The sequence below is a fragment of the Uranotaenia lowii genome, chromosome 1 (genome assembly GCF_029784155.1).
Source record: "Uranotaenia lowii strain MFRU-FL chromosome 1, ASM2978415v1, whole genome shotgun sequence".
NCBI classification, from domain to species: domain Eukaryota; kingdom Metazoa; phylum Arthropoda; class Insecta; order Diptera; family Culicidae; genus Uranotaenia; species Uranotaenia lowii.
In genome coordinates this window covers 165,367,591-165,393,067 of record NC_073691.1, presented here as the reverse complement: position 1 = coordinate 165,393,067, position 25,477 = coordinate 165,367,591, and the positions used below count along the sequence as shown (strand labels likewise).

Here is a 25,477-nt window from a genome sequence, read left to right as displayed (position 1 = left end):
CTGCCAAAGTTCGCGAAGAAATATCCGGTTTGGCAAGCCATCTGTACCTGTGGCTTGAAAAGCAGCATTTTCATAGCTTCCGGGACTGTCAACCAAGAAATTTACGTGAAAGAGTGTTTGAATAAACGTCTGCTGAATAAACAGTACGGTTGTTCCGTACTGTTTTGGCCGGATTTGGCATCTTGCCATTACGGTTAATAGGCCATGGAGTGGTACGCCACCAACAACGTGCAGGTTGCAGGACAAGAACCCTCCCAACACTGGGCTATTGTCAAGCGGAACCTGAAGAAGACCAAAAAAACTGCTAAGGACGAGCAGCAGTTCAAGCCAAACTGGCATTCTGCGGCGAAGAAGGTGGACAAGGTGGCTGTACAAAATCTGATGGCAGGGGTTAAGCGTAGGTCCCGGCAATTCGGATTTGGAAAAGCGGAAGCCTAACTGAATATTTTTCCTGAATTTTATACTAATTAAACTTGAAAAAGAAATTTAATTTGATTTTTTAAATAAACGATTTCACCGATTTACACACGTTTCCCCTTGACCAAATTTTGACCGTATCACCCTTTAGAAATCCCTAATATGGTAAAAAATAGTAAAAAAATAAATTTAGTAATTTTTCATTGATATTGATATTTTATATTTTTAAATCATTTATCAGCCCAGTAAATACATATGAAGTGATTATTATATGACATATGGACATTGGAAACTAAAAACTTTTTTTTTCTTCAAATTAATCATTCAATGTGCTAAAATTTAGCTGACATAGTGAAACATAATTATTCGAACAAGGATGGTCACGATCTTTATTCGAAAGCGTCATCTGTTTTTGACCACGTTGTCTCTTTCGACTCAATTTGTTGATGCCACCAAAATCATAATAATTTTCTTTCTTCATAAACACGAAGTGAACTTGTAGACCAGTGGTTCAAACTTTTTTCACTCACCGCCCCCTTTTGCATAATTTTCAAGTTCAACGCCCTCCTGGGCAAATTTTCAGAAAACCTATTAAAAAATGAAAAGCTGGATCTTTGAAAAGTCGTTAGTTTTTGGTTTGACGTTGTTGTAAGGCTTACACAGAAAAAAATTTTGACTATTACGTGTCACTGAAAACTGCGACCTTTAAAATAAATCACCTGTAATCAACAAAACCTGTAATTTTAAATTGTTTTCCTTGAAAGTTAACGAAGATTCATGTATTATTACAGCAAATGTCCTGTAAAAAAGTTGTACACTAAAAATTAAATGTCACGTAATCATGTTTTCGACCTGTAAAATTACGGAAAATGTCCTGCTCCTTTTTGTTACAGGACATTTGCGTAATTTTACAGGAAATAATTTTTGCTATGTAATTCAAAACTCATTCAAATTTAAATGAAGCCCTCAGAGTCAAAAGGGTAGAGGATAATAAGTTTAAAAATGGTGAAACGTTTCTAATATTTCGAACTATATTTCAGAAACTTTCAGATTTTTAGAATTTACTCACTATTTTGTTCGAAAGAAAAATGCAATTTTTTGAAAGATATATGGAAAATGACCAAACATAACAAATTAAAAGCGCGTTTTCTCACAATTAGCTTTTATGCACTTATACTAAGGTTGCCAGAATTTTCCCAGCACGTACCCGAGCCGGACAAATCCGGGATATTTTATCTAAAAATCTGGCAAAACCCGGGTAATATCCAGGCAAATTTTGTCAAAACCCTGCAAAACAAAAAGTTATGCAGCATTCACGGGTCTTAAAGTTAAAATTAGATTCTAATAGCTGAACCCAGGCTATATTAGTGATAACCGAAAATATTAAAAGTTTATCTATGGCAAATGGCACAATTGATTTTTTAAATTGAATGAAATAAAGATGAACAAATAATAACTTAAAATAAAAATTCTGTAATCTAAAATAATTGTTAACATATTTTCTTCAAAAAAAAAACTATCACTAAATCACAGATGACGCCCTTTTATACAGATTTTTTGGAGGCATTTTCTGTTTAGCAGATTTTTTAAGACAATGCCTACATTTTAAAGAAAATCAAGCATTGCCATCTAAAATTGTTCTTGTTTAAGTATAACCCATAATAATCTTACCAAACAAGATCAACATGTAGAGCGAATACAAATTCAATGACAATATAAAACAAAATCTTTTAGTTCCTACATTTACATCTAAAAATAATCATTGAGATACTGGAACCAAAATTTGCTTGCATATATGTTTTGATGTTCAGCCTGATGTACAGTTTTGTAACGTAATTTTATTTTTTGCATCGAACTTACTCGTTGTTATTACAAATTTTCGTTGTTTCGTGATTTGTGAAAATGTTAATTACGACCTCACCGCCCCCCTGAGCCTTTCCAACGCACCCCAAATTTCAACATTGAGCTCACCGCCCCCCTGGAAGCTCTCAACGCCCCTAAGGTGGCGGTAGGGATCACATTGAAGACCACTGTTGTAGACGATTCCGAAATGGTATAATTGATGAAAATCTATTCAGTAGTTTCGAATATATAGCCAAAATAGTAATCCGGGTATATGACCCCTAACCGACTATTTTTCCTTTTTCCAACCGTAAAGGGAGGGTAAACCGGATTCATATTTCATCAAAAAAGTGGTTCAAAGTAAGTAAAATAAATTTAAGAAAAATCTTCAAATTGCAGTTTAAAATAACTTTTATCGAGTGTTGGGGTCAAATCATACGAAAATGCCAAACCGCAGGCGATGTCGAAAACTGATATTAATTTCCCAACAAATTCTGTTTCAAACTAAACCAGGCCGCTATTGATGCTTGTTCTCACATCAGGCAGCAGCCAGCAGCTGATAGCTATAAAAGTTGGTTCCCAATCTTGGCCAACGCCTCGATACAAGCTTCACATGATGTATGCTGTCCATCTAACCTCAAAACTTCGAAAAAGTAAGGTAGCAAGCAGCGGGCGCAGACATTCTTAAGCCCTTCCAAGCCTCTTTGAGTGCAAATATTTGGAAAAACTACCCTCGCTAAACAGTCGGGTTTTCCCTGGTGTTTTCGTTACCACTTGGAACATTAAGCGGTTGGTAAATCTTCTAATTGCATGTGTTTGCCTACGAACAAAAGTGATTACACTTGTTCGGGAGTTTTTCCACCCGAGTGGGGGTCTGTGAGCTACAGGCAGAACGAACGGCAAATTTGATGACGACTTACATACATCAATGAACGAAATCAAAATAACCACGGGCGTTCGCCTTATGAATCATACTGGAAATTGAATTAAAATTAATATAAATAAAAATAATTTTGTAAGAAATTTTAAGGTGCATTCGTCTCTATCTCTTTTGTATTAATTTTTAATTTTGCATTGTTGAACTTCCAAAACCTGTCAACAGATGACCCTAGTGTCGTTTAAGTTACACGGTTAAAAGAAAAGACCTGCTTTGATGTTATTTTTTAATTTATTAACGCATATAAAAAGTGCACAAAAGTACTCGAAACGGGGTTCAAAAGTCACAAAAAGTGTATTGAGGTGCTTCGTTCCTGGTTGGCTGGCATGGTTGGTGGGTGGTAGCGCCTGCAGGTATGCTTCAAATACTTATTACCACTTCAAATAAAAAAATCGAATTAAGACGCCACTGGATCAACACCGAAACGGCGTGGATCAACACGCCGAACGTGTGAGATATTCCGATGTAATTTCATTGTTTAATGTGCACACAAATAGACAGGTATGTACCTACTTTGCGCCTGGCGGGAAGTTTTTCTTCGGGCTTCTGTAGCAAAAAAAACTCATCACATCAGTGCTGCTGTTGGTGGAACGAAGCCTAGTAAAAAAGCTGTTCAATTAAAAATTACAACTTGACCGTCCAAGAGTGGCCTACAAAAACCAACAATTTGGCTGCAGGTGTGGTAAAATTTGTTTCTTCGTAATGAAATGTTACATTCTCACACCTTATGACACCGGAGACTGGTGGCGAGAAGACTGCATCTAAATAATGACGAAAAAGTAATTGTTTAATCATTCGAATTGTTCAACATTACAGTTACAGAAGCACTCTTTCCATTTTTGCCATGTTTTGATAGCTTTGTTGGTTGTCTCTCACTGGGCAGTTCTGTGATTTTAATAATATCGTTAATTAAATAATATAACAATATCATCAGAAACTAGAATTTTCTAAATTTAAGTAATGTAATGTTCCGAAAATTCGTCTACTTTGTACTGTGAATCCAATCATTGTGAGCACTACCTGCATCCATCAACTAAACCCAACAATGCATTGCAATGGTAGCAATCTTGTAAATTTAACTCGAAGTAGAAGCGAAGACAAACAACATTAGCATAACTTCCAAAATGACTATTTCGAAACTCGAACGCCATTGTTAAGCATCCAGTCGTTCACACACACCCATGGATACAAATTTGATGATAAATCACGATCAAATTTAAATGAGTACTCGCATTGTTCACGGAAAAAACCATATTACCATATTAGGTTATGTAATGGTCACGCCCTTTGCTCCCTTTTGGTGGACCGAGTTGATGATGGAGTGTACCCAGCAGAAGAAAGCATTCCGCTCGTAGTAGCGAAATTATGCTGATTAGCCCTTACTTCCACTGGTTAGAGGACAGCTAATATGCTTTAACGAACCCCGAATTCGAGGAGCCATAGACGGATTTGATTGTTCGCAAAGGAGACATCAAGTAGGGGAAAGGCGGGCTATGTGCGCCTATTAAGAAGAAAACAATTTTTTTAATATTTGAATATGAGTGTGTAAATTATGCCATACTAATCAAAGCACATAACTACTTACTCTTCGAAAACCCAACAGAGATTTGGTTTTATGATTACAAACAACTTTTATTCTACAAAAAACTCACTTCATTACTGTTTGTAGTTTTTACACATTTCAATCATGTTTTCTCTAAATTTTGATACATATTAAGCTTCCTCCCTATTTTGATAAGTTTATGATATAGCTCAGTTGGCAAAGAAATCACTTCCCGAGCCGATGTCCTTGAGTTCGAGCCCCAGGGTAAACACCGAACCCAGTTGTACCGGATAAGTTTTTCAATAACTGTCTGCCAACTGCACCGTTGATAAATAGTAGCGAATGACACAAAGATGTTAAAGCGGCTGTAATCGAAAAAAAGGTATTTTTGGATATAATTTTTGTTATTATTGTTCCACAAATAGCTGAGATAATACAACTTATACACCCACAAATCAGACTCTACTCCAAAATGACCTTTCTTGGAGGTGGAATTATCGGTACAAGATTGTATGCCGGACCGGCACTAACAAGATTTCTCAACATATCCTATCACAAGACAAAGCAGGATGGAAACAATCAGCCAGCAAGGATAGTCTATTCTATTCTATATTTTCCATTAATAGAGGATTTTAACCTTGGTCATTCGTCCTCTTAAAGCAAAAATATTGTCGAATGATGTTTCGCTCGCTGTGTGTAGGGAAGATAAGTGTATAATGGCCACCTTAAGAAGGGCGCTTATTTAACCATCGAAAAAAGGTAGAATATGTGAGTTATAGCCTTCTTTCTAACGGAATAACACTTGAAAAAGTAGATAAAAACGTTTAGAAATGCATTTTTAAAATTGATTGCCAAAAGCTTAAAATCAGTCACTGTAGGGGCATAATGAGAACACCCACTGGGGCAGTATAAGCACCATTCATCGGGGCACGATGAGCATTTTCTATCGTAGAATCTAGCATCAAATTCCACTCGATGATGTCAACTGAATTATAGAGCTACAGCTTGACTTGTTTCATCTGTTCAGTTGTTCAGTTGTTTGGAAACAGCTATTTTTCGTAATTTTTTCAATATATATCTCGTTTCAGACTAAATATTTTTATTAAGTATGTTCTACTAAACTGTTCCATTTTAGATGACTCAAAACTCTTTCAAACATACCTTGCAACTCTTGCAAGTATAAGCTCTGTCTGAAAAGATATCGATAAAAAACTGAAATTTTTGAATTAAAAAAATATTTCTAAACCGTAACTTTTTATGGTTAGCTTCTAGAATGTTGACGTTTTGAAAAAAAAAACTACCTACACTTTTTACAAACTAAAAACTTGCTGAAGGCATAACAACTCTAAAATGAATATTTAAAAAAAAATTTCTCTCTCTACAAGGTGATTTAATCACTTTTATCAAAAGCTCAATCCATCCAATCCATCCAATGTAATCCATCAGCCAAGATGAGCTGTGCGTGTGTATGTAAACCGACCGGCAATAGAAAACAGTTTCTTGTTTCCCACGCCATTCCTATCAAAGACAAAGGAGGTTGAAAAAAAACCACCGACCAAACGGCAGACGGCCAATGCAGTGCGTTTTTCTGTGATCGGCCGTGGTAGAAACACTAGGACTATAGGGGAAAAGCTCATATAACGCCCCATGTGGCTATTACGCGCCACCCTTGTTTTGAAGAATCTGAAACATTTTAAGCCTGCAAAATATTACCAATTTGTTTTAAATGCTGTGATTGGTCATGGCAAGTATGAATTTTTCCTTAAAATCCCCCTGAGTCGTGATAATTTCACAATTTAGGTTTTTCTTCATTTCGGTCTAAATTTCAAGCAGAGAAAAACGAATAAGACAATATTTTCTGACACATCGATAGAGGAGAATCTAAACTATGATTTTATGCTAAAAATCATACTGAACTCGCTAAGGTATGCTTTTTATGGGTATGTTCTATCACGGCCCATGCACTCGTTATAACGCGCCAATCGTAGTAGGCTGAAAATAGCATTAATTTTTCAAAAAGGCCAATTTTCATAGAAAATGAACAAAAAGTTTTATACCATATTTTGAGCGTTAATTCAGCCCAAAAAATCTATTTTACATTTTTTTTTAAATTTTGATTAGTCCATTTTGATTTTCTTTACATTCAAAGTGTCTGTAAGTATTGGTGTGTTTCGGTCTTCGGCTGCTCTCGGGTGTGTTCGGCTGCTAGGCCCGTATTGAATACACAGCGGCGCGTATTTGCAACACAGTTTTGTTCTGTGGCTTTGAATATGGTTTTTAAAAATCAAGTTTTTGAAGAAACTATAGCAATTTGAGTAATAAAAAATCATAGGCCTTTGTAGAAAACACTTTTCTTCAACGATTACACCCATTTTTAACACAATTTTACGTGGAATACCTAAAAAATCAGTGATTTGCTTAGGTGGCGCATAATAGGGCATGTACCCCTAAACCTTCGTATGCTAACTGAGTCAGATGGTACACTGGTTAAGTTACCGGACTGGCAAGTCGAGTGCGGTGAGTTCGATTCTCACATTATCTTGATTTTGGGATTAATTATCCAACTGTATAAAGGTCCCATGAAATGTTTTTCTTGTTTCGCTTGAATGTAGTGGTTATGCATAATTTTGCACGGGAGCTCGAGTCTTTATGCCAGTAGTGCTTTTCCGATCATATCATCTTTGGTACAGTACACTTTTCAGAGCATTTTTGGCATAGAGAGCTAGCGTCGCGCGACGTTTAAATTTTGCAGCATTTTGCATTTATTCCATCTCATCTACGTAACTTAGGATCTGTGTATTCTTAAAAAATCAATTTAGAATGGTTGTTACATACTCTCAAATTTTTTTCATCCAAAATACATGAAACAAGTATTTCAGGGGCTATCAAAATGATATTTTTTTTTTCGAAAAAATTGGTCCATTTCCTGTTTTCTCAAGTTTTTAAGCTTCAGCTGCAGGTAAGATAAGCTTGTTTCATGTGCTTTTCGATTTGAAATAAATGTTGACATATATTATGCAACTCCGCACTAAAGTTTCATATGTTCAAAACTAACTTTGGTTTCTTTTCCAGCCGAAAAAAAACAGTTCCCAAAAAGAAAAAAGTAATACTTTTGGAACTGTTTTCCAACTGTTTTGATTCTAATGGAAAAATTCAATCTGTTTCTTCAGGATGAAAAACTGAATTCTGAAGGGTTATTTGCAGTTTACCAAAAAATAATGCACGCATCTCGTTGCAATACTCGTTTTGTTCATCACTCGTCGTTATTATTCAGCTCGGCAAGCCTCGTCGCATAAACTTTCGACTCGTGCAGATGCATTTTAAATCGCCTCAATTTTCAAATTCATCTCTTGGAGACGAAGGAAATTTAAACGGTTTAAGTACATTGAGATTGCGAAAGATTCCTTCCTTAGAATCGCGCTTGGCACTTGGGTGGGGGTAACACTTCCAACTCTCAATTCAAAAGATTGCATGAGCAGACATCTGTTTAAAATACATCGAAGCAATTTTTATGTTGCAAATCCCTTGAATTTATTGAATCGTTGAAATTTTTTAATAGTAGTCTACATTTCTCAAATTTTAATTCATTTTTCAAGCAATTTTACAGTTTTTTTTGGCAATATTAGAGCACGAAAGTATTAATGATAATATGCATAATTTTTAGGTTTAAACTTTAAATTGTTTTTTTTTTCTATACAGGCATTCAACTTTTATGATAGGTTCATTCAAAAACGGTACCTTATTTCTATATTTTATAATTTTTTGAGTTTTCTAAAAGCTAATTAAGAAAGAAAACTCCCTTACAATTTAGTTTCGTCTTCAGTTAAAAAATTCATAAAAATTGATTAAACTTTCATTGTATTTTAAAAAAATTTAAATGAAAAAGTAAGCCTTATCATTTAAAACTGGGACAATAAGCATTGTCAATTTGTCAACCGTCAAAGCGCATTTAAACGCACTTTTGGAACACTTCCCTCTACACGTAAACTCGTGGCAAAAAACTTAAGGAACTTAAGATAATTGAACCAAGATGGTGACCACCAAGGACCGGAGGCTGCTGGTTGGTGAGCTCACAAAATGTGAATGCAGAAAGAGGCGTGGCGCACTACTGGCTGGAAATAGGAAACGAACCCAGATGAAAAATAACGATCCGCGGACTGAGCAGAAACCAAGGAAATAAAGCATGATGGTGGTTTATCTTTTTTGCTGCTGCAGCTTCATTGTATATTTATATGAACGATCACCCGGTGAAAGAAAGTGAGGGGGAACATTAACAGTCCAACCATGTAATATCAGACCACTATAGTGGACTGCGAACCATAACCACGCTGAGATAAGTATGGGGAAACTTAAGTGAATCAGCTAGTGACGTAACACTGAAAACTTTATTGTCATTTCTTTGGCTTGAGTCTTGAGCGAAGAAATTCATCCAAAGCAAAATCAAGTAGGGGATATAAGGGCATAACGAGAACCAGGAGCGAAGTGGATTTTCTCTCTTTTCTACGAAAGTACGTATTTTCTAAAACATATTTTCACGGGGAACTCTTCTGTAATTCCTGCATTTTTTAATAAAAAAGTTAACTGTTTTTTTTAAATATACGGAAATATATTCAATAAACAAACTTAATTCTTAGGGGAGATGGGGGCATAATGGCCACCTTAAGGAAAACGTTTATTTAACCATAGAGAACAGCTGTAATATGTGAATTACATCATTGATTCGTGTTTAGACACTCAAATAGTCTATTGCCTAATTGGATGAAACTTGAAAAAGTAGATAAAAACGTTTAAAAATGCATTTTAAAATTTTTTGTAGAAAGCTGAAAACCAGTCACTGTAGAGGCATAATGAGAAACCCTCCGAGGCAGTATGAGCACCATTAATGAAGGCATAATGAGCGTTTTCTGCCGGGGATTCTAGCGGCAAATTCGACTCGATGAAGTCAACTGAGTAATAGGGCTACAGCTTAACTTGTATCGTCTGACGATTTGGCCTATTGGTTAGATGTCGGGGAGGTAATCAGTAGGCTCGAGTTCGATTCCTGGTCGAGGTGATTTTCCTTTTTCATTTATCATTCATGATCATGATTGCACTAAACGGTGAGGCGTAGATTCATCAAACAAAGCAATAGCAAAATAATCTATAGATACTTGCCTAGAACTTCGCAACCCTAGATTTGCTGCCCCTTCGATAGATTTTAATGTGTTATTCAAGGCATGTCCATCGTACTGGCTTGAACCATGTCATACTGCGCATTGTCATCGGTGCGCATCCGAAGGCTAATTCAGCCTGACCTACACACGACTTCGATCAAATCCGAATCGGACTACCACCCACTCGCAACGTGCGATTCCATTGAAAAACAATTGTCAAAACCAGCCGCAAAAATATGTTGCAACATAGTCGAGACCTTAAAAGTAATACTACAATGCACCACCTTCTTCATTCATTTCACCGATAAATATGGCCGCACATCAGCCAGCATTATTGTCCGTCCATTGAGTAACAACGGCCAATCATAATACTTAATGAGCAATTAACTGCAGAAGCCAATATGCAAATGTGCTTGGGAGTGGTTCATAGTTTTGTTTTTTTTTTTTGTTTTAACATTGAATGGACAAATGAAGTTGGAAGAAGAAAAGGAAAAGAAAAAGCGCGCGTTGAGCTTCGATACTCATTAGACTGACCGTTATAAAATCAACCTCTAATTAAGTCAGTTAGATGCCAATGTGCGATTTTGGATGAATACACATGAGGGTCTCAGAAGAGTGCCATACTGGTCAATTTCGACTTTAGAATGCCAAACGATTCTTCATATTTCAAACTGCATTTGGTGAAATTTTCAGGTTTTTAGAAAACTAAATTCCGGCCACAGGTATCCTACATAAAGTTTGCAAACTATCAAGTCACGACATTTTTTTCTCGCATTGAACGTGGGATAGAACCATGGCTGGAATTTTTTCTAAATCCTTTTAATTAATTTCTCACATATTCTTTGGGAATCAAATAGATTTTTTGATCATTCAATAACCCTAATCCACGCTATAGAGTGTCAATACGACACTATTGGAAGTTTGGCGGCTTGTTACTTTGTTCCAAGGCATCCAAAAGAGATTTTTTTTTAGTATTTAATGGACGTTCCCTGAAAGCTCAGACAAAAAAAAACTCTTTTGGGATCGGGAGTGTTATTTGAAACTCGTTCCTTTAAATCGCTATATCGTTCTTGTTGCTCAATCGATTTGTAAAATATAGTTTTAGAAACCTCGTAATGTAACTCAAATATGTTTTATATATATTTTAAAGATCAAAAGCTTAAACAAAATTTCACTTAGTGCCTAAGTAAGCTGAAGTTAGAAGCTATAGCACGCTCTAGGTTGTACATAAGGATATATATTTTTGATTCAAGATCATGGTCACGAAAAATGTAAAAAAGAGGTGTAAAAACCGTTTATTCCAATCAATCAACTGTTTCAGTCACAGTAGAAAAAAATAAATAAATTACACATTTTGGTATATTAATATAGATGTTGGCATCAGATTTTTTTAAAGCATCTCAGCCCTAATGTATGTATTTACATCATTAGAATAGGTATGAAATTGACTTTCTGGTGAATATAAGTTTATTGCAAATATCTTGCGTTTATATTCTAAAAATTTTGGTACTAGGAAATCTGAGAAACAGCGAATTGAGAAAAAGCAAATGTTTCAAGAAACACTTATGTTTGTTCAAGAAATTCTCCCGAAAAAAACAAGTTGTCGAATAATCAGTTTACAAAAGTAAGTCGTCACGTAATCGACCAAATTGTCAACAATATATTTTTTTCGGTGGAAAAAATGCAATAATCCATAATTTGTGTTGGGAATCTCAGATAAAACTAAATTGTTTATTCTGAGCCGCAGAAAATTTTGATTTTTGCCGTAAAAGTGTAAATGTAACATTGTGACAAAATTATCAAGTCAGTAAATAAATGATATAAAAAAATCATTCAATTAATTATCCAATAAGAAAGTTTCAATAAGATACATGGAATGTTCTTCTAAAAATATTTTCAAAAATCTAAGTCCTCTACCAACCTTTTTGTGTTTATACGATCTTTTAAAATGCTCCAAAGAAACTCATCAAGTCTATAGCAGGTTTGCAGAAAAGATTACAAGAATGCTATATAACTTTGTCGGTTTATATAATGCCGCTCAAGACTCCCTTTAGATTTTTACATACTTTTATGATTCCAAAAAGTTATTTAAAAGTGTATTCGTTTAATAAACAATTTTGAGAAAACAAAATTCTTTTTTAACGACTGTTATAGTTTTCATATTTCGACACCATTAGTTAGACAAATAATGGTGAATTTACAAATGATTATTTTCTATTTTAGATAGTTATACTCATTGTATTCACGTTTTATTACTAGCTTTGCATCCTTATGGCTGGTATAATGTTGAAAAATTTGCATTACCAATCACAAAAAAATGAATATTTGAACAAAAATTGTTCCATTTATTTCATCGGATTTTTATTGTTTAAAAAAACGATTTACTGTATGCCCATTTATTTATTTCAAATTTTCTCATACATATTTGCGGTAAATTTTAAGGCGCATGCTAATTTTCAGTAGGTATCAAACATTCAGGGCTAGAAAATAAAATTGGATTACTCGACAGAATAGTGATAAGCTTTTGTTTTAATTTTTTATATTTGATTCGAATGAGATTTTATTTTTTTTAAATAATTTATTATTGGAGCTCCAATTCCGGCACAAAAATATTTGTAGATGAAAATAATATAATGAATAAGTTTCATAAGGGAAATGAATAAAGAACTTTAAAAGTTAATTTTACTTGCCAAGGGTTTAAAATTTGTTCTACAGTACATGCTGCAGAAGGGCCTTTAAATGTGTGCAACTAATCGTTGTACACTAAGGTTTTTTTACGCGGTTTGAATTCCGTCGTTAACGTATAGGACTTGGATTATTTTCGCTCAAAAACGTGTTGATAAGCCGTGTACAGGTGTACAGGCTGATTGTTACACCGCTCTTGTTGGGTTCTGAAAAGAGTCCGAAGCCTGCGTGTAGAAGAATCATATGGCAAAAAACCGCATAAAAAGAAGCCGTGTTAGTAAAACTGAGCAAAATCAAACCGCGTAAAAAAAACCTTAGTGTATTGGTGTTTCATAGATTCTTCATAACCGAATTCGGTTTTATAATTCCAGTTTCTAGTAGGCATGAAGTGCTTTATGAAACCTAAGATGATCTTAATAAATTAAAAAAAATATTTCCATATGTGCAACATATCGCGTCTAACTTCAGCTTTCTCAGGCACTAAGTGATTTTTTTCCGAGCTCTTAATAACTCAGCCTTTTCCCGAAGCATGTTTTTTCAAAAAAAAATTCTTTTACTTCGAATAACTTTAAAATAAATGATTGTATGTATGTATGTTGGTTATCCACCATGGCCGGTGCACGGATTCATCGCAGTTTCTGCCTAAGTATGTGTTCACGTGCATTCTTTAGTCTATATATATAAAAAGCAATTTCTGTGGGCTTGTTTGTTTGTTTGTCCTCTATAGGATCAGGCATGGATACTCATTAGGACCAGGAATGATGAAAAATGTTTTCAGATTTTCGGATGACCCCTCCTAAAGGGGGTCGTCCATACACGACATATATTGTTTTCGCGATATTGACGTTATTTTTCATCGGATTGTGACAAAAATTAACACATAGGGGTTTTGAGAGATGAGAAATTGATTCCAGGTATTAAATTTCATGTCAGGGGTCGGCAAAAGGGGTCCATATGAGCGGTCCATATGAGCTGTTCAGTGTTTTTACTATATTGGCGTTATTACCCAAGTAACACAGATCAAGCCAATTGGCTTTTTGAATTTTAATATTGTTTTATGAAGACTTTTCGATGGTATCCAATTTTTAAAACGGTTTTATTGTAACATAGGAAATGCTTCATTTATCGTGTGTTTTTAAAGAGCCCTGAAAGTTTTGCTAAAGCTTGAATAAAACACTATCTTAAGAGTGTTGTAATTATGTTGCAAAAGTATTGCTAAAGATTTAATAAAGCACATATTTACCTGTTTTTATTAGAGTTTTGGTTCCAGTTTTAATAATGCGCTCAATGCGCTTTTAAAACTAACGTTCAAGTCAAGGAATATTGAAAGAAGGTAGTGCCGAGAGCCATATTGGATTTTTTTCGTGACGTCACTGTTGCCAAACTGTCGAAGGTTTATACTGGTAGAACTCAAATTTCAAAGTTAAACACATTAAAGAACTAAATTAAAATCCAATTTGATTCGGATTATGTTGTAAGGCCACCAGTTGATTGTGCTATGAGGTTTCTTTGTGTTTAATAGACTGCAGTGTGTATTATTCTTGAATTTGTTATTGAATGCACAGTCATGCTCTATGTGAAAGGAGCAAAAATAATAATTTTCCCCTTTCAAAAGGTCTGATTGGTAGTTTATGGCAGTGCACCTCATCGTCATGATTTGAATCAAACATGGTGTACCATATGAATTTCTAATTTAGAACAATTAACCCCAATAAAACCATTGCAACTTTGGTTTACTAAATTCCAATAAAAGATTGTGGTTGGATTCGAAAAATACTATTTTTGGTTATTTTATTTTATCAACGGTTCAAATCTAACTGATTTCAACATTTATAAGCAAAATTTTGAACTAATTATCAAGTTTTGTCAATTTGAGTTAGGATACCTCAGTAACTTCAATCGTCTGAATTAAAGCAAAACAATTACTACATTCAACTTTTTAGTATCAGTCTTGAAGAACAATAATATTTCTAGAATTGTGTGCCTTCAAAGTTGAAAAAATCTTCAATGTTTTTTAATTGCTAACAAAAATTGAAAAAATTCCATATAAATTCACAGATTATTGGCAACAGTGACGTCACAGGCGGTACTAATACTGTTCAGTTTAGGAACCACTGAAAGTGTAGCATAAACCCGAATAACGAGAGGCGGAATAATTGGGAGAGCCAATGGTTCTGCTGATGCTGGGAAACTCACCTCCCATTTCCTACCTCTGAGTTATCAGCATGCCTTACTCTGCCGTGCTCGACAATAGGCGTCGTCATCGATGGAGGTACTCGATAATCTGTAATGATGATCTGTATGCCCGATAAGAGCAGGAGTTGCTCTGATGAAAAACAATTAAAAAACATCGCACACCAACCAAACCACCTCTAGAGAGTTGCGATCGTCTCCACCAGCAATCGATCGTCAGTTGAAAATCCACACACGAACCACACGGCTGAGCATGCAAGCAGCACAACCGAGCTACTACAACCGACTTTGTTTTAACTTCGTTCGTTATTTTAAGAAACTGTAAATTAAGATCAAACCCTAAGTTTAAGTAAAAACCCGCCCTTTGTTGAAACCAACGTAATTCGCGCGTGTATTAATTCCCCAAAAACGGAAGACCAAATCATCCTAAGTTCGGTTTCTTGGGCGAGAGACAGAGCGTGCCTATTCTTCAGTTGGTTGATCCTAGGTTGATCGAGCCAAACCGCCAGACGAAAGAATCCCGTAGATTGACAGGTATTGGCCCATCCGGGAATAAACATTGGTCCTTCGAACCGGATGAAGGCCTTGGCCGGAGGATTCTACACCGCTACAATCGGGACACGGAAAGGGACGCCAAGCCAAACTAATTCTCCATTTTCCATCGTGGAACGCAAATACGCTTTGTGAAGCGTCGCCATTGCTGAGTGATTGTGCACAAAGGAGCTTTGTTCATCATAATTCTTGAGACCAGAAGCATACCTGTTGTGTTTCACAATTACTTATAGTTTCCTTTTTGTCATTACGAATAGATTTGGATTTGGTGCATGCAGGACGGTTATCGGTGACCAACTGGCAATTCAACGGCATACGTAAAGGTGAGGCGCGGCTGTCGTGGTAGATCGCCCCCTCCCTTGGGTTTCAACGCTAGCTATCGCATGGTTCAATCACCTTTTGCCAGGGGCAAGATTACGAAAATTGGGTTTCGGAGATTGGATCGCAGCAGGATCGGTGCATGCTAGACGGTTCTGTGGTGCTCAACTCAAGGAAAACGGTTTCAAAAGGTGAGGCGCGGCTATCTTGGTTCCGATCGCCCCCTCCCTTCGGTTCAACAATCATCATCCTACACGTTCATCGACTGTTGGCCAGTTGCAATTGGTGCAACTCATGTGTGCGCTCGACATCAGGTGCATGGTTGACCTGATTAATACTGTAAAGGAAAAAGCATTGCGACGGTGGTCTACATACTCACACGGTCCAAAGTGAAGTTCAACGTGGTGCCTAGGGTTCGATCTACAGCGACGCGCAGTTTGGGTGCCATTTATGCTACGCTCGGTAAGCTACAACATAATGAATCAGTGGTTCCTAAACAACAGTTGGTGAACATTTTTAAAAAATTCAAAGGTTGGTGGTAAAATATTTTCGGAAAAATTATTCATGATTTTAATGAAGCTTAACAATATATGGTTAAAAAGAATTATTTGCAATAATTAATATTGGCGCAATTCCTTGAGAACAAAACTGTTCGTTAGAACAATTGTCTCATTTTCTCGGCTTTTACTTTGATTTTCTTCACCTTGTTCCTCTTATTGATATTTGGTGATATCTTACTGCATTGGTTTATTTATTGGTTGGTGATCAAGGGACTCCTGAAAAATGCCTACTGTTAAAGCGTCCAAGGATTCAAGGAATCCATCATTGAAGTACTTGATTGTTAAATTAAAGGAAATCCAGTCGTCCTTTTCTGATGTGTGGGAGTTTGTGGAAACATTTCAAGAGGATGCTACTCATGCACAGATTTCAGTTCGGCTTTCTGCAATTGACGATTTATGGGAAAGATTTGGTGAAGTGCTGGTCGATATCAAATCACATGAAGATTTCGTGGCTGATTTAGAGCTTTATGATAAGGAACGAAAGGAGTTCAGTGATCGGTACTATTTCGCAAAATCGTTTCTCATGGACAAGGCTAAGGTTCGTTTGGAGTTTACTGAGCTTGATCATTCCGTTCGTGCTGGTGAATCTAATAATCATAGTGGAAAAATTTCACTACTTGAAAGGTTGTCTCCAAGGTGAACACAAATCGTTGATTGATCCTCTACAAATAACAACAGCTAATTACGTAGTTGCATGGGATATCCTTTTAAAGCGGTACAACAACAGCAAACAGCTTAAAAAGAGGCAGGTTCAATCGCTTTTTAAATTACCTTCGGTGAACAAGGAATCCGTAAATGACCTTCTACAACTATTGGAAGGGTTTGAGAGAATAGTCAACACTTTGGATCAGGTATTAGAGGCAAAGGACTATAAGGATCTACTATTGGTTAACTATCTCGTGTCTCTTCTAGACCCGGTGACTCGTAGGAGTTGGGAAGAGGAATCAGCCTCGAAGAAGGAAGACACCTTAGCCGATTTAACTGAGTTTCTGCACAGACGGGTCCGAGTCTTGGAAGCTCTTCCACCAAAGTTGAGTGATAGTAAGGGTGTACCTCCACAAATGTCAGCTAAACAGAGAGTCAGTGTTAGAACATTTCATAATAATGTGAATATGAATGGGTTTAAATGTTTTGCCTGTAATGGTCAGCATCCTTTGCATCAGTGTCAGAAATTTTTGAAATTGTCTGTGTCGGAAAGAGATTCGCTTCTAAAAAATCATTCTTTATTTCGAAACTGTTTCAGAACATCTCATATGGCTAGAGAATGCCAGTCCAAGTTTTCGTGTCGGAATTGTGGAGGTCGCCATCATACTCTGGTGTGTTTTAAGGGCAAGGACGGAGAAATTTCGGAATCTTCAAGGTCAGGTGAAACTAATGGCACTTCTAAGAGTAATCAGTTGAGAAAAGAAACATCTTGTCAGGTTTCTAATACAGCTTCATCATCATGCTTGACATCGGGTGTCGAGCGCAAAGCACATTGTCGGGTTCTTCTTGCAACTGCCGTGGTTCTCTTAGAAGATGAAATGGGAAACAGATATCCAGCTCGAGCGCTGCTTGATTCAGGGTCAGAAAGCAATTTCATGTCAGAAAGATTGAGTCAGCGTTTGAAGATGAGTCGGAAAAGGGTAGATGTAGCGATACTTGGTATTGGTCGGACATCTACTAGGGTTAAACACAAGGTTCAAGCAGTGGTGCGATCGAGGGTGAACAATTACTTTAAGGAAATGGAATTCCTGGTTCTACCCAAGGTAACTGTCGATCTGCCAACTGCAACGGTTTCAACGAACGAATGGTCCTTCCCAAATGGTATTGAGTTGGCTGATCCATCATTTTTTGAGTCAAGGATGGTGGATTTGGTGTTGGGAATCGAGTCGTTCTTTGATTTCTTCGAATCGGGAAAACGGATTTCCATCGGAGATCAATTACCAACGCTTACAGAGTCAGTTTTCGGTTGGGTCGTTTCTGGAGGTTTATCGCAAGGGACATCAGCACGGATTGCTTGTAATGTTTCAACAACAGAGTCTCTTGAAACGCTTGTTGCTCGGTTTTGGGCTTGTGAGGAGTTAGGTTCGGAAAACTTATACTCACGAGAGGAAAGGCGTTGCGAGGAAGTTTTCCAGAAAACGATACAGAGAGACAGCAATGGAAGGTACACAGTTTCTCTTCCTAAGAATGAGGAGGTTTTCCCTAATTTAGGCGACTCAAGGGAAATAGCGTTAAGGCGCTTGGGCGCAACTGAGCGCAGGTTAGCAAGGAATTCGGAATTGCGGGAGCTGTATACCAAGTTCATGGACAAATATATACAGCTAGGGCACATGAGAGAAGTGGTCGAAACGTCAAATACTAAACGCTGTTTTTTGCCACACCATCCGGTCGAGAAGGAGAGTAGTACGACCACTAAGTTGCGTGTAGTGTTCGACGCCTCATGCAAAACTACAACAGGAATTTCACTAAACGACGGATTATTATCAGGTCCAGTAATCCAGGATGATCTTCGGGCAATTATACTCCGCTGTCGCATGTGTCAGATTATGGTCGTGGCGGACATCGAGAAAATGTTTCGACAAATCAATGTAGCACATGAGGACCGTCCACTTCAGTCAATCTTATGGAGGAACTCACCATCGGAACCAGTTAGAACGTTTGAGCTGAACACGGTAACGTACGGCACCAAACCAGCTCCGTTTTTAGCTACTCGCACCCTAAAGCAGTTGGCATTAGACGAAGCAGAAAGATTTCCCCTGGCATCACGAGTATTTTTGGATGATACGTACATGGACGATGTTGTATCAGGTGCAGACGATGCAACCGCAGCTCTCAAACTGAGAATTCAGTTAGATAAGGCTGCAAAAGCTGGAGGATTTCGGTTACGAAAATTCGCATCAAATTGTGCAGAAGTCCTACAAGGGCTATCACAAGACAGTGTAGCTATTGAAGAGTCTTCAGATGGATCGGAGATAGATCCTTCGATGAAGATACTTGGGCTCACATGGTTACCGAAATCTGATGTCTTCAAGTACAACTTCAACATCCCTGATATTCCAAATTCCACGGTTTTAACAAAACGCAAGGTGCTGTCGGTAATTGCAACGCTTTTCGACCCTTTAGGACTTCTCGGTGCTGCAATAACAACTGCTAAAATATTTATGCAGCAGTTGTGGACGTTACGGAACAGCGACGATCAAAGGTTGGATTGGGATCAGCCGTTGCCTCCAACGGTGGGTGAGGATTGGCTGAAATATTACGAACAACTGGTTTCACTCAACAACGTTCGGATCGAGCGGTGCAACATAATTCCAAAGGCCATTCACAAGGAAATTCATTGTTTTTCGGACGCTTCGGAGAAGGCGTATGGTGGTTGCGTCTATTTGAAAAGTGTCAACCCAAATGGAGAGGTTAAGATTTGTTTGTTGTCAGCTAAATCGAGGGTAGCTCCGCTAGCAAGCCAGTCAATTCCACGTTTAGAATTGTGTGGGGCTTTGCTTACTGCCGAACTGTTCAAATTCGTTCAGGAATCCATGAAGCTTGAATGCCCAGTTATCTTCTGGACAGATTCCACATGCGTGTGGCGATGGTTACAGGCTGTTCCATCTACTTGGACTACCTATGTGGCAAATCGAGTTGCCAAAATACAACAACTAACGGAAGGTTTCGAATGGAGACATGTCCCAGGCGTCGACAACCCGGCAGATCTGATTTCTCGGGGCATTCCACCTGCCGAAATTGGTCACACTCGTTTATGGTGGGAAGGTCCAGCCTGGTTAGCGCTAGAAAGGGAAAACTGGCCAGAACGACCAGATAATCACTTAGCAGAGATGGGCGAGGAGGAGAAGCGTCGAACCACAGTAACAGCATTGACAACAAACATTACAGAGCATGAGTCAGATTTCAATCGTTGGTTTTTTAGTTTGTATTCGGATTACACTAAAATGGTCAGATGTACAGCTTACTTGTTAAGGTTTATGAAGCTGTTAAGGTCAAAGCGGCAGGTCAAATTTCAACCTTTTCTACAGGCAGCTGAGATGGATGAAGCTGAAAGAGCTTTAGCGATGTGTGTTCAGAAGGAGTGCTTTGCTGAGGAGTTAAAGGCTTTATCTAAGGGTGATTTTGTGTCAAGGCAATCGAAACTGAGGTGGTTCAATCCCAAAGTATTCCCTGATGGTTTGTTAAGGATTGGTGGTAGATTGAGCAATTCGACCGAGTCAGAAGCAGCAAAACACCCTATTGTCTTACCTGCACGTCACGATCTTACTCGACTAATCCTAGAACACTTTCACCGCCGATTATTGCACGCAGGTCCTCAGTTACTTTTAGCTACAGTAAGGTTGAAGTTTTGGCCCTTAGGTGGAAGAGGTGTAGCTCGTCAAGTTGTTCAAAAATGCCACACATGCTTCAAGGCTCGCCCGACGCCTATTCAACAGTTCATGGCAGAACTGCCGGTTTCACGCGTAACGGTTTCGCGTGCATTCAGTAAGGCAGGTGTAGATTATTTTGGTCCAATATACATTCGACCAGCTCCCAGACGTCCAGTAGTTAAGGCATACGTGGCTATTTTTGTATGCATGTCCACTAAAGCAGTACATCTTGAGCTGGTGTCGGACCTATCTACCGAAAGATTTATACAGGCCTTGCGTAGATTTGTCGGAAGAAGAGGAAAATGTGTTGAGCTCTTTTCAGATAACGGTACGAATTTTGTCGGAGCTAGAAATCAAATGTCAGAATTGTTAAGTCTGTTGAAGAGTCAGAATCATCGAGAAAAGTTGTACAAGGAATGTGGTAACGATGGAATTAAGTGGCATTTCAATCCCCCAAGCGCCCCACATTTTGGTGGTTTGTGGGAGGCAGCGGTGCGTTCCGCTAAAAAACATATTTTGAGGGTTATCGGGGAAAACCCTGTTAGTTCAGAAGATTTTACGACGCTTCTCGTTCAGGTCGAAGCTTGTTTAAATTCACGGCCCATTACACCACTTTCAAACGATCCTAATGATTTGGAACCATTGACACCGGGTCATTTTATTATCGGAGAGTCTTTACAGTCCATGCCAGATAAAACCTACGAACAAATACCCGATAACAGACTTGACCAAATGCAACTGATGTAGAAAAATATTCAGTTGATTTGGAAACGGTGGCATAGGGAATATTTATGTCAACTTCAAGCAAGAACGAAAAGATGGAAACCTTCAGTGTTTGTTGAAATTGGTAGCCTGGTTATCATCAAAGATGAAAATACTCCTCCGTGTAGATGGAAAATGGGCAGAGTTGTAGAGCTTCACCCAGGACAGGATGGTATAACCCGTGTGGTAACACTGAAAACGGAGTCTGGGTTGAAAAAACGACCAGTTGAAAAGTTGTGTTTGCTACCAATGTCAGATTCTATTGAGATTACAGATCAGAATGCGTCAGAAATACAGTCAGAATGAAGTGTGTCAGCTACCGGTCAGAACACTTGAAAGATGTTTGGATCAAATAACCACGATAAACCTATTCAGATGGTTGTGTCAGATTGTGTAATAATAATGTCAGATTATGTCAGATTCTAATGATGGAATACAAGAAATTATGTGTCTGATGTCAATGTCGGATTTATGAAAAGGATTAAGTCAGATGAATACGCAAACATTTAGATCGAAGTCCGAAATTAAGCAAGTAAAGTTCACCAACTAATTCTTACCATTCATTATTTAATATTTATTCAGAAATACATGTTTGATTTCTGGGTGGGTGAGGATGTTCAGTTTAGGAACCACTGAAAGTGTAGCATAAACCCGAATAACGAGAGGCGGAATAATTGGGAGAGCCAATGGTTCTGCTGATGCTGGGAAACTCACCTCCCATTTCCTACCTCTGAGTTATCAGCATGCCTTACTCTGCCGTGCTCGACAATAGGCGTCGTCATCGATGGAGGTACTCGATAATCTGTAATGATGATCTGTATGCCCGATAAGAGCAGGAGTTGCTCTGATGAAAAACAATTAAAAAACATCGCACACCAACCAAACCACCTCTAGAGAGTTGCGATCGTCTCCACCAGCAATCGATCGTCAGTTGAAAATCCACACACGAACCACACGGCTGAGCATGCAAGCAGCACAACCGAGCTACTACAACCGACTTTGTTTTAACTTCGTTCGTTATTTTAAGAAACTGTAAATTAAGATCAAACCCTAAGTTTAAGTAAAAACCCGCCCTTTGTTGAAACCAACGTAATTCGCGCGTGTATTAATTCCCCAAAAACGGAAGACCAAATCATCCTAAGTTCGGTTTCTTGGGCGAGAGACAGAGCGTGCCTATTCTTCAGTTGGTTGATCCTAGGTTGATCGAGCCAAACCGCCAGACGAAAGAATCCCGTAGATTGACAGGTATTGGCCCATCCGGGAATAAACAAATACTAAAGCAAGGCTGCCTCGGCACTACCTCCTTTAAATATTCCTTGCGTTCAAGCCAAGTTGAAAAACTGTTTTATTGGATCATTGGTATAGGCCAAGGAATATTTAAATAAGGTAGCGTCGAGAGCCATATTGGATTTTTTTTGTGACGTCACAAAAACGAATGTATCGAAAATTTATATGCGAATGGCAGAAATTTCAAAGAAAAACATGTTTTAGAACGAAAATGAATTCCAATTTCATTTTGATTGTGTTGTAAGACCTCTATTTCACTATGTTATGAAATTTTCTGGTCCTTTGAAGATTGCATTATGTTTTTTTCTCATTTTAATATTGAAAGCGATGTCATCTTGAAGCTAAAACGTTCAAAAACGAAGATAAAATCTACTTTAAAAAAGTCTAGCTGGTAGTTATTGAGTGTTCAACTGATTGTCATGATTTTTATACAATCGGTTAACCATATTCAATTCTTATGAAGAACAATTAACATCAATTGATTATTATTAACTCGATTTACTAAAATGCGAATAAATAATTGTGGTTTTATACAAAAGTTTGTTTTTTGATAACTTTTTTGTAACAAGGATCTTAAACTGCACTGACTTGATCATTTTCATAGAAGACTTTAAACTAATTTTAATGTTTTGCAAATTTGAGTAGGAAAAATCCACCATTTTTTCGAACTTCGATGGTCTATTTCTTACAAAAATTACTCGAAAATCCAACTTTTTTCGTACCGATCTTGTAGAGCAAGAATCCTTCTACAATAACAGGTATTAAAAGTGGAACATTTCCAACAAATTTTTCAAATTATCAACGAAAAAGGCAAATTTCCTAGTAAATTAACAGATTTTTCGTGATTGTGACGTCGCAGTGTGTACTAATACTAAAGCAGGGCTGCCTCGACACTACCTTCTTTAAATATTCCTTGGGTATGGGCGATGGGCGCGCTCGCAGTCCCGGTATACGATTTCTCGTGTGTTAAACAGAGAGAGAAACAGCCTTCACTCCAATTTCACTCCGATTAGCTGTCATTCTTATGGAAATCTGTGTAAGAGTAAAGAGCAGGCTTTATTCTTTTTAGCAGGCCCAATCCCAATAGGCATGATAAAACTATGTGACAGATGATTTGACAATCGAGAAGAACGTATACACGCCTAAACTTGTTTACCTCTTTTTGAGATAGCATAACCTGTTTTGAAAGGATTATCACTCAAAATTGAGAAAAACGTGCTATCAAAATGATATAAATTAACCCAACTAAATTCATCTGAAAATTAAAAACAAATTTGTTGTATCCGCATTCAAATTTCAAAACAACCGCAAATTGATATTCACCAAATTCTTAGGGTTCGAATAAAAGCACACTGTGAATGAACGTTTTTTTTTAGAATCGATAAGAATAAATGTATAAGAGAATTAATTTACTAGGCCGCCGGTCGTGGCCTAGAGGATAGCGTTCCAGTCTTCTAAGCCAGAGTCCATGAGATCGAATCCCGATCACGGCACATATAGTACTCTTTCTGTGGTCTGGTGGTTTTAGCATTTGTAAGATGCTAGCCATAATATCCTTGAAAGATGTACGCCTTAGAGTTAAGTAAAAAAATTAGATCTCTTCAAAGAAACACGAAGTTTCACTGAGATCCTATATGTGTGTGTTCGTTTATAAAAAAAAAAACAAGTATGCCGAATAAAGTACTTGTTTCTTTCCGAAGCAACCGCTCTTGAAAAGTTCTAGAAGACTGCAGCCACCGGCTTCTCCTCAGCAAAAACGGAGAAATTGAGCTTCATTACAAGTGAAAATGCTCATTCTATACTTTCATCAGCCTCACCAAGTTTCAGATGATATAAATAGTCAGGATGAAGACTACTAGCAATGACCGATCATTGAAAATTACGATTTATTTGAAGCGTAACGTAGTTTTGATTATCGTAAGCAAAATATCCGATGCACGTTTTATAAAATCGTTTTATCGCTTCCAATTGCAACAATAACCATTATAGTTTTATATGTTGCATACTATTAATAATATCGTTACCTAAATCGTTAGCATACTGTTTGCAGAAAAGTTTTCCCATACAACTGTTTTAACAGTTTTTAACAATTACATAACCTAACTACATATTCAAAATACAATTATTTCGGAATTCACGATTCAGGCACTGTATTTCACTATTTCTATAATCGTTTGCTAAACGTGTTATTGCGCTTCATCAAATCGTCATTTGTCGATTTCAGAAATCGTTTGTTTATAATCCTCAATTATAAGGATTATTATTAAGCTTTAAGGCCAGGCTTTCGATTACAGAAAATGATCTATTTCTAAACAGTCTGAAATTATTTGATACAATACCTACTTGTTATTTAAAGGTAATTGACCATCTTCTAATCATAGTCAAAAGGAAACAAAACGAAAAGTTTCATGAATGTCTTTTGCCAAGCAACAAATCGAAATGATCTCATTTATTGCGACAAACTTATCTTACTCAAAATGGATGAATCTATCACGAACGTGTATTCCATTTAGAGAAACGTCAAACGAAGTTGTGATTCAAGGTCTCTTAAAACCATTTTAAAACTGTTTGTTGAAATTGTTTTATTACAACATTTTTCAAACTGGCAAAAAACAATTTCAAAACTGTTTTACAACTGCCTTAAGATGTTCAACATTAATTTACTGAACGCCATGTTGATTGTTGAACCAAATTTACTGACGCTATCTTGCTGAAAATAATATTATAATACTAAAAACTAGACATTTTCAACAAATTTGACAATGTTTGCGGTACTATTTGTTGTATAGGTAATGAATTTCAATGCAAATCAAAAATAGCATAATTTGAGAAAATTTAAATATTACCTAAATTATTATTTATTAATTGAAAAA

At 37.1% G+C, this 25,477-nt stretch overlaps 1 protein-coding gene across 1 annotated transcript; it reads left to right on the top strand.

Annotated features, from left to right (window-relative positions):
- Positions 1 to 17,453: 17,453 nt before the first annotated feature.
- On the top strand, positions 17,454 to 21,302 carry LOC129738107 (uncharacterized). The gene has a single exon (XM_055729293.1). The coding sequence runs from the start codon at positions 17,454 to 17,456 to the stop codon at positions 21,300 to 21,302; it is 3,849 nt and encodes a 1,282-aa protein (XP_055585268.1).
- Positions 21,303 to 25,477: the final 4,175 nt, after the last annotated feature.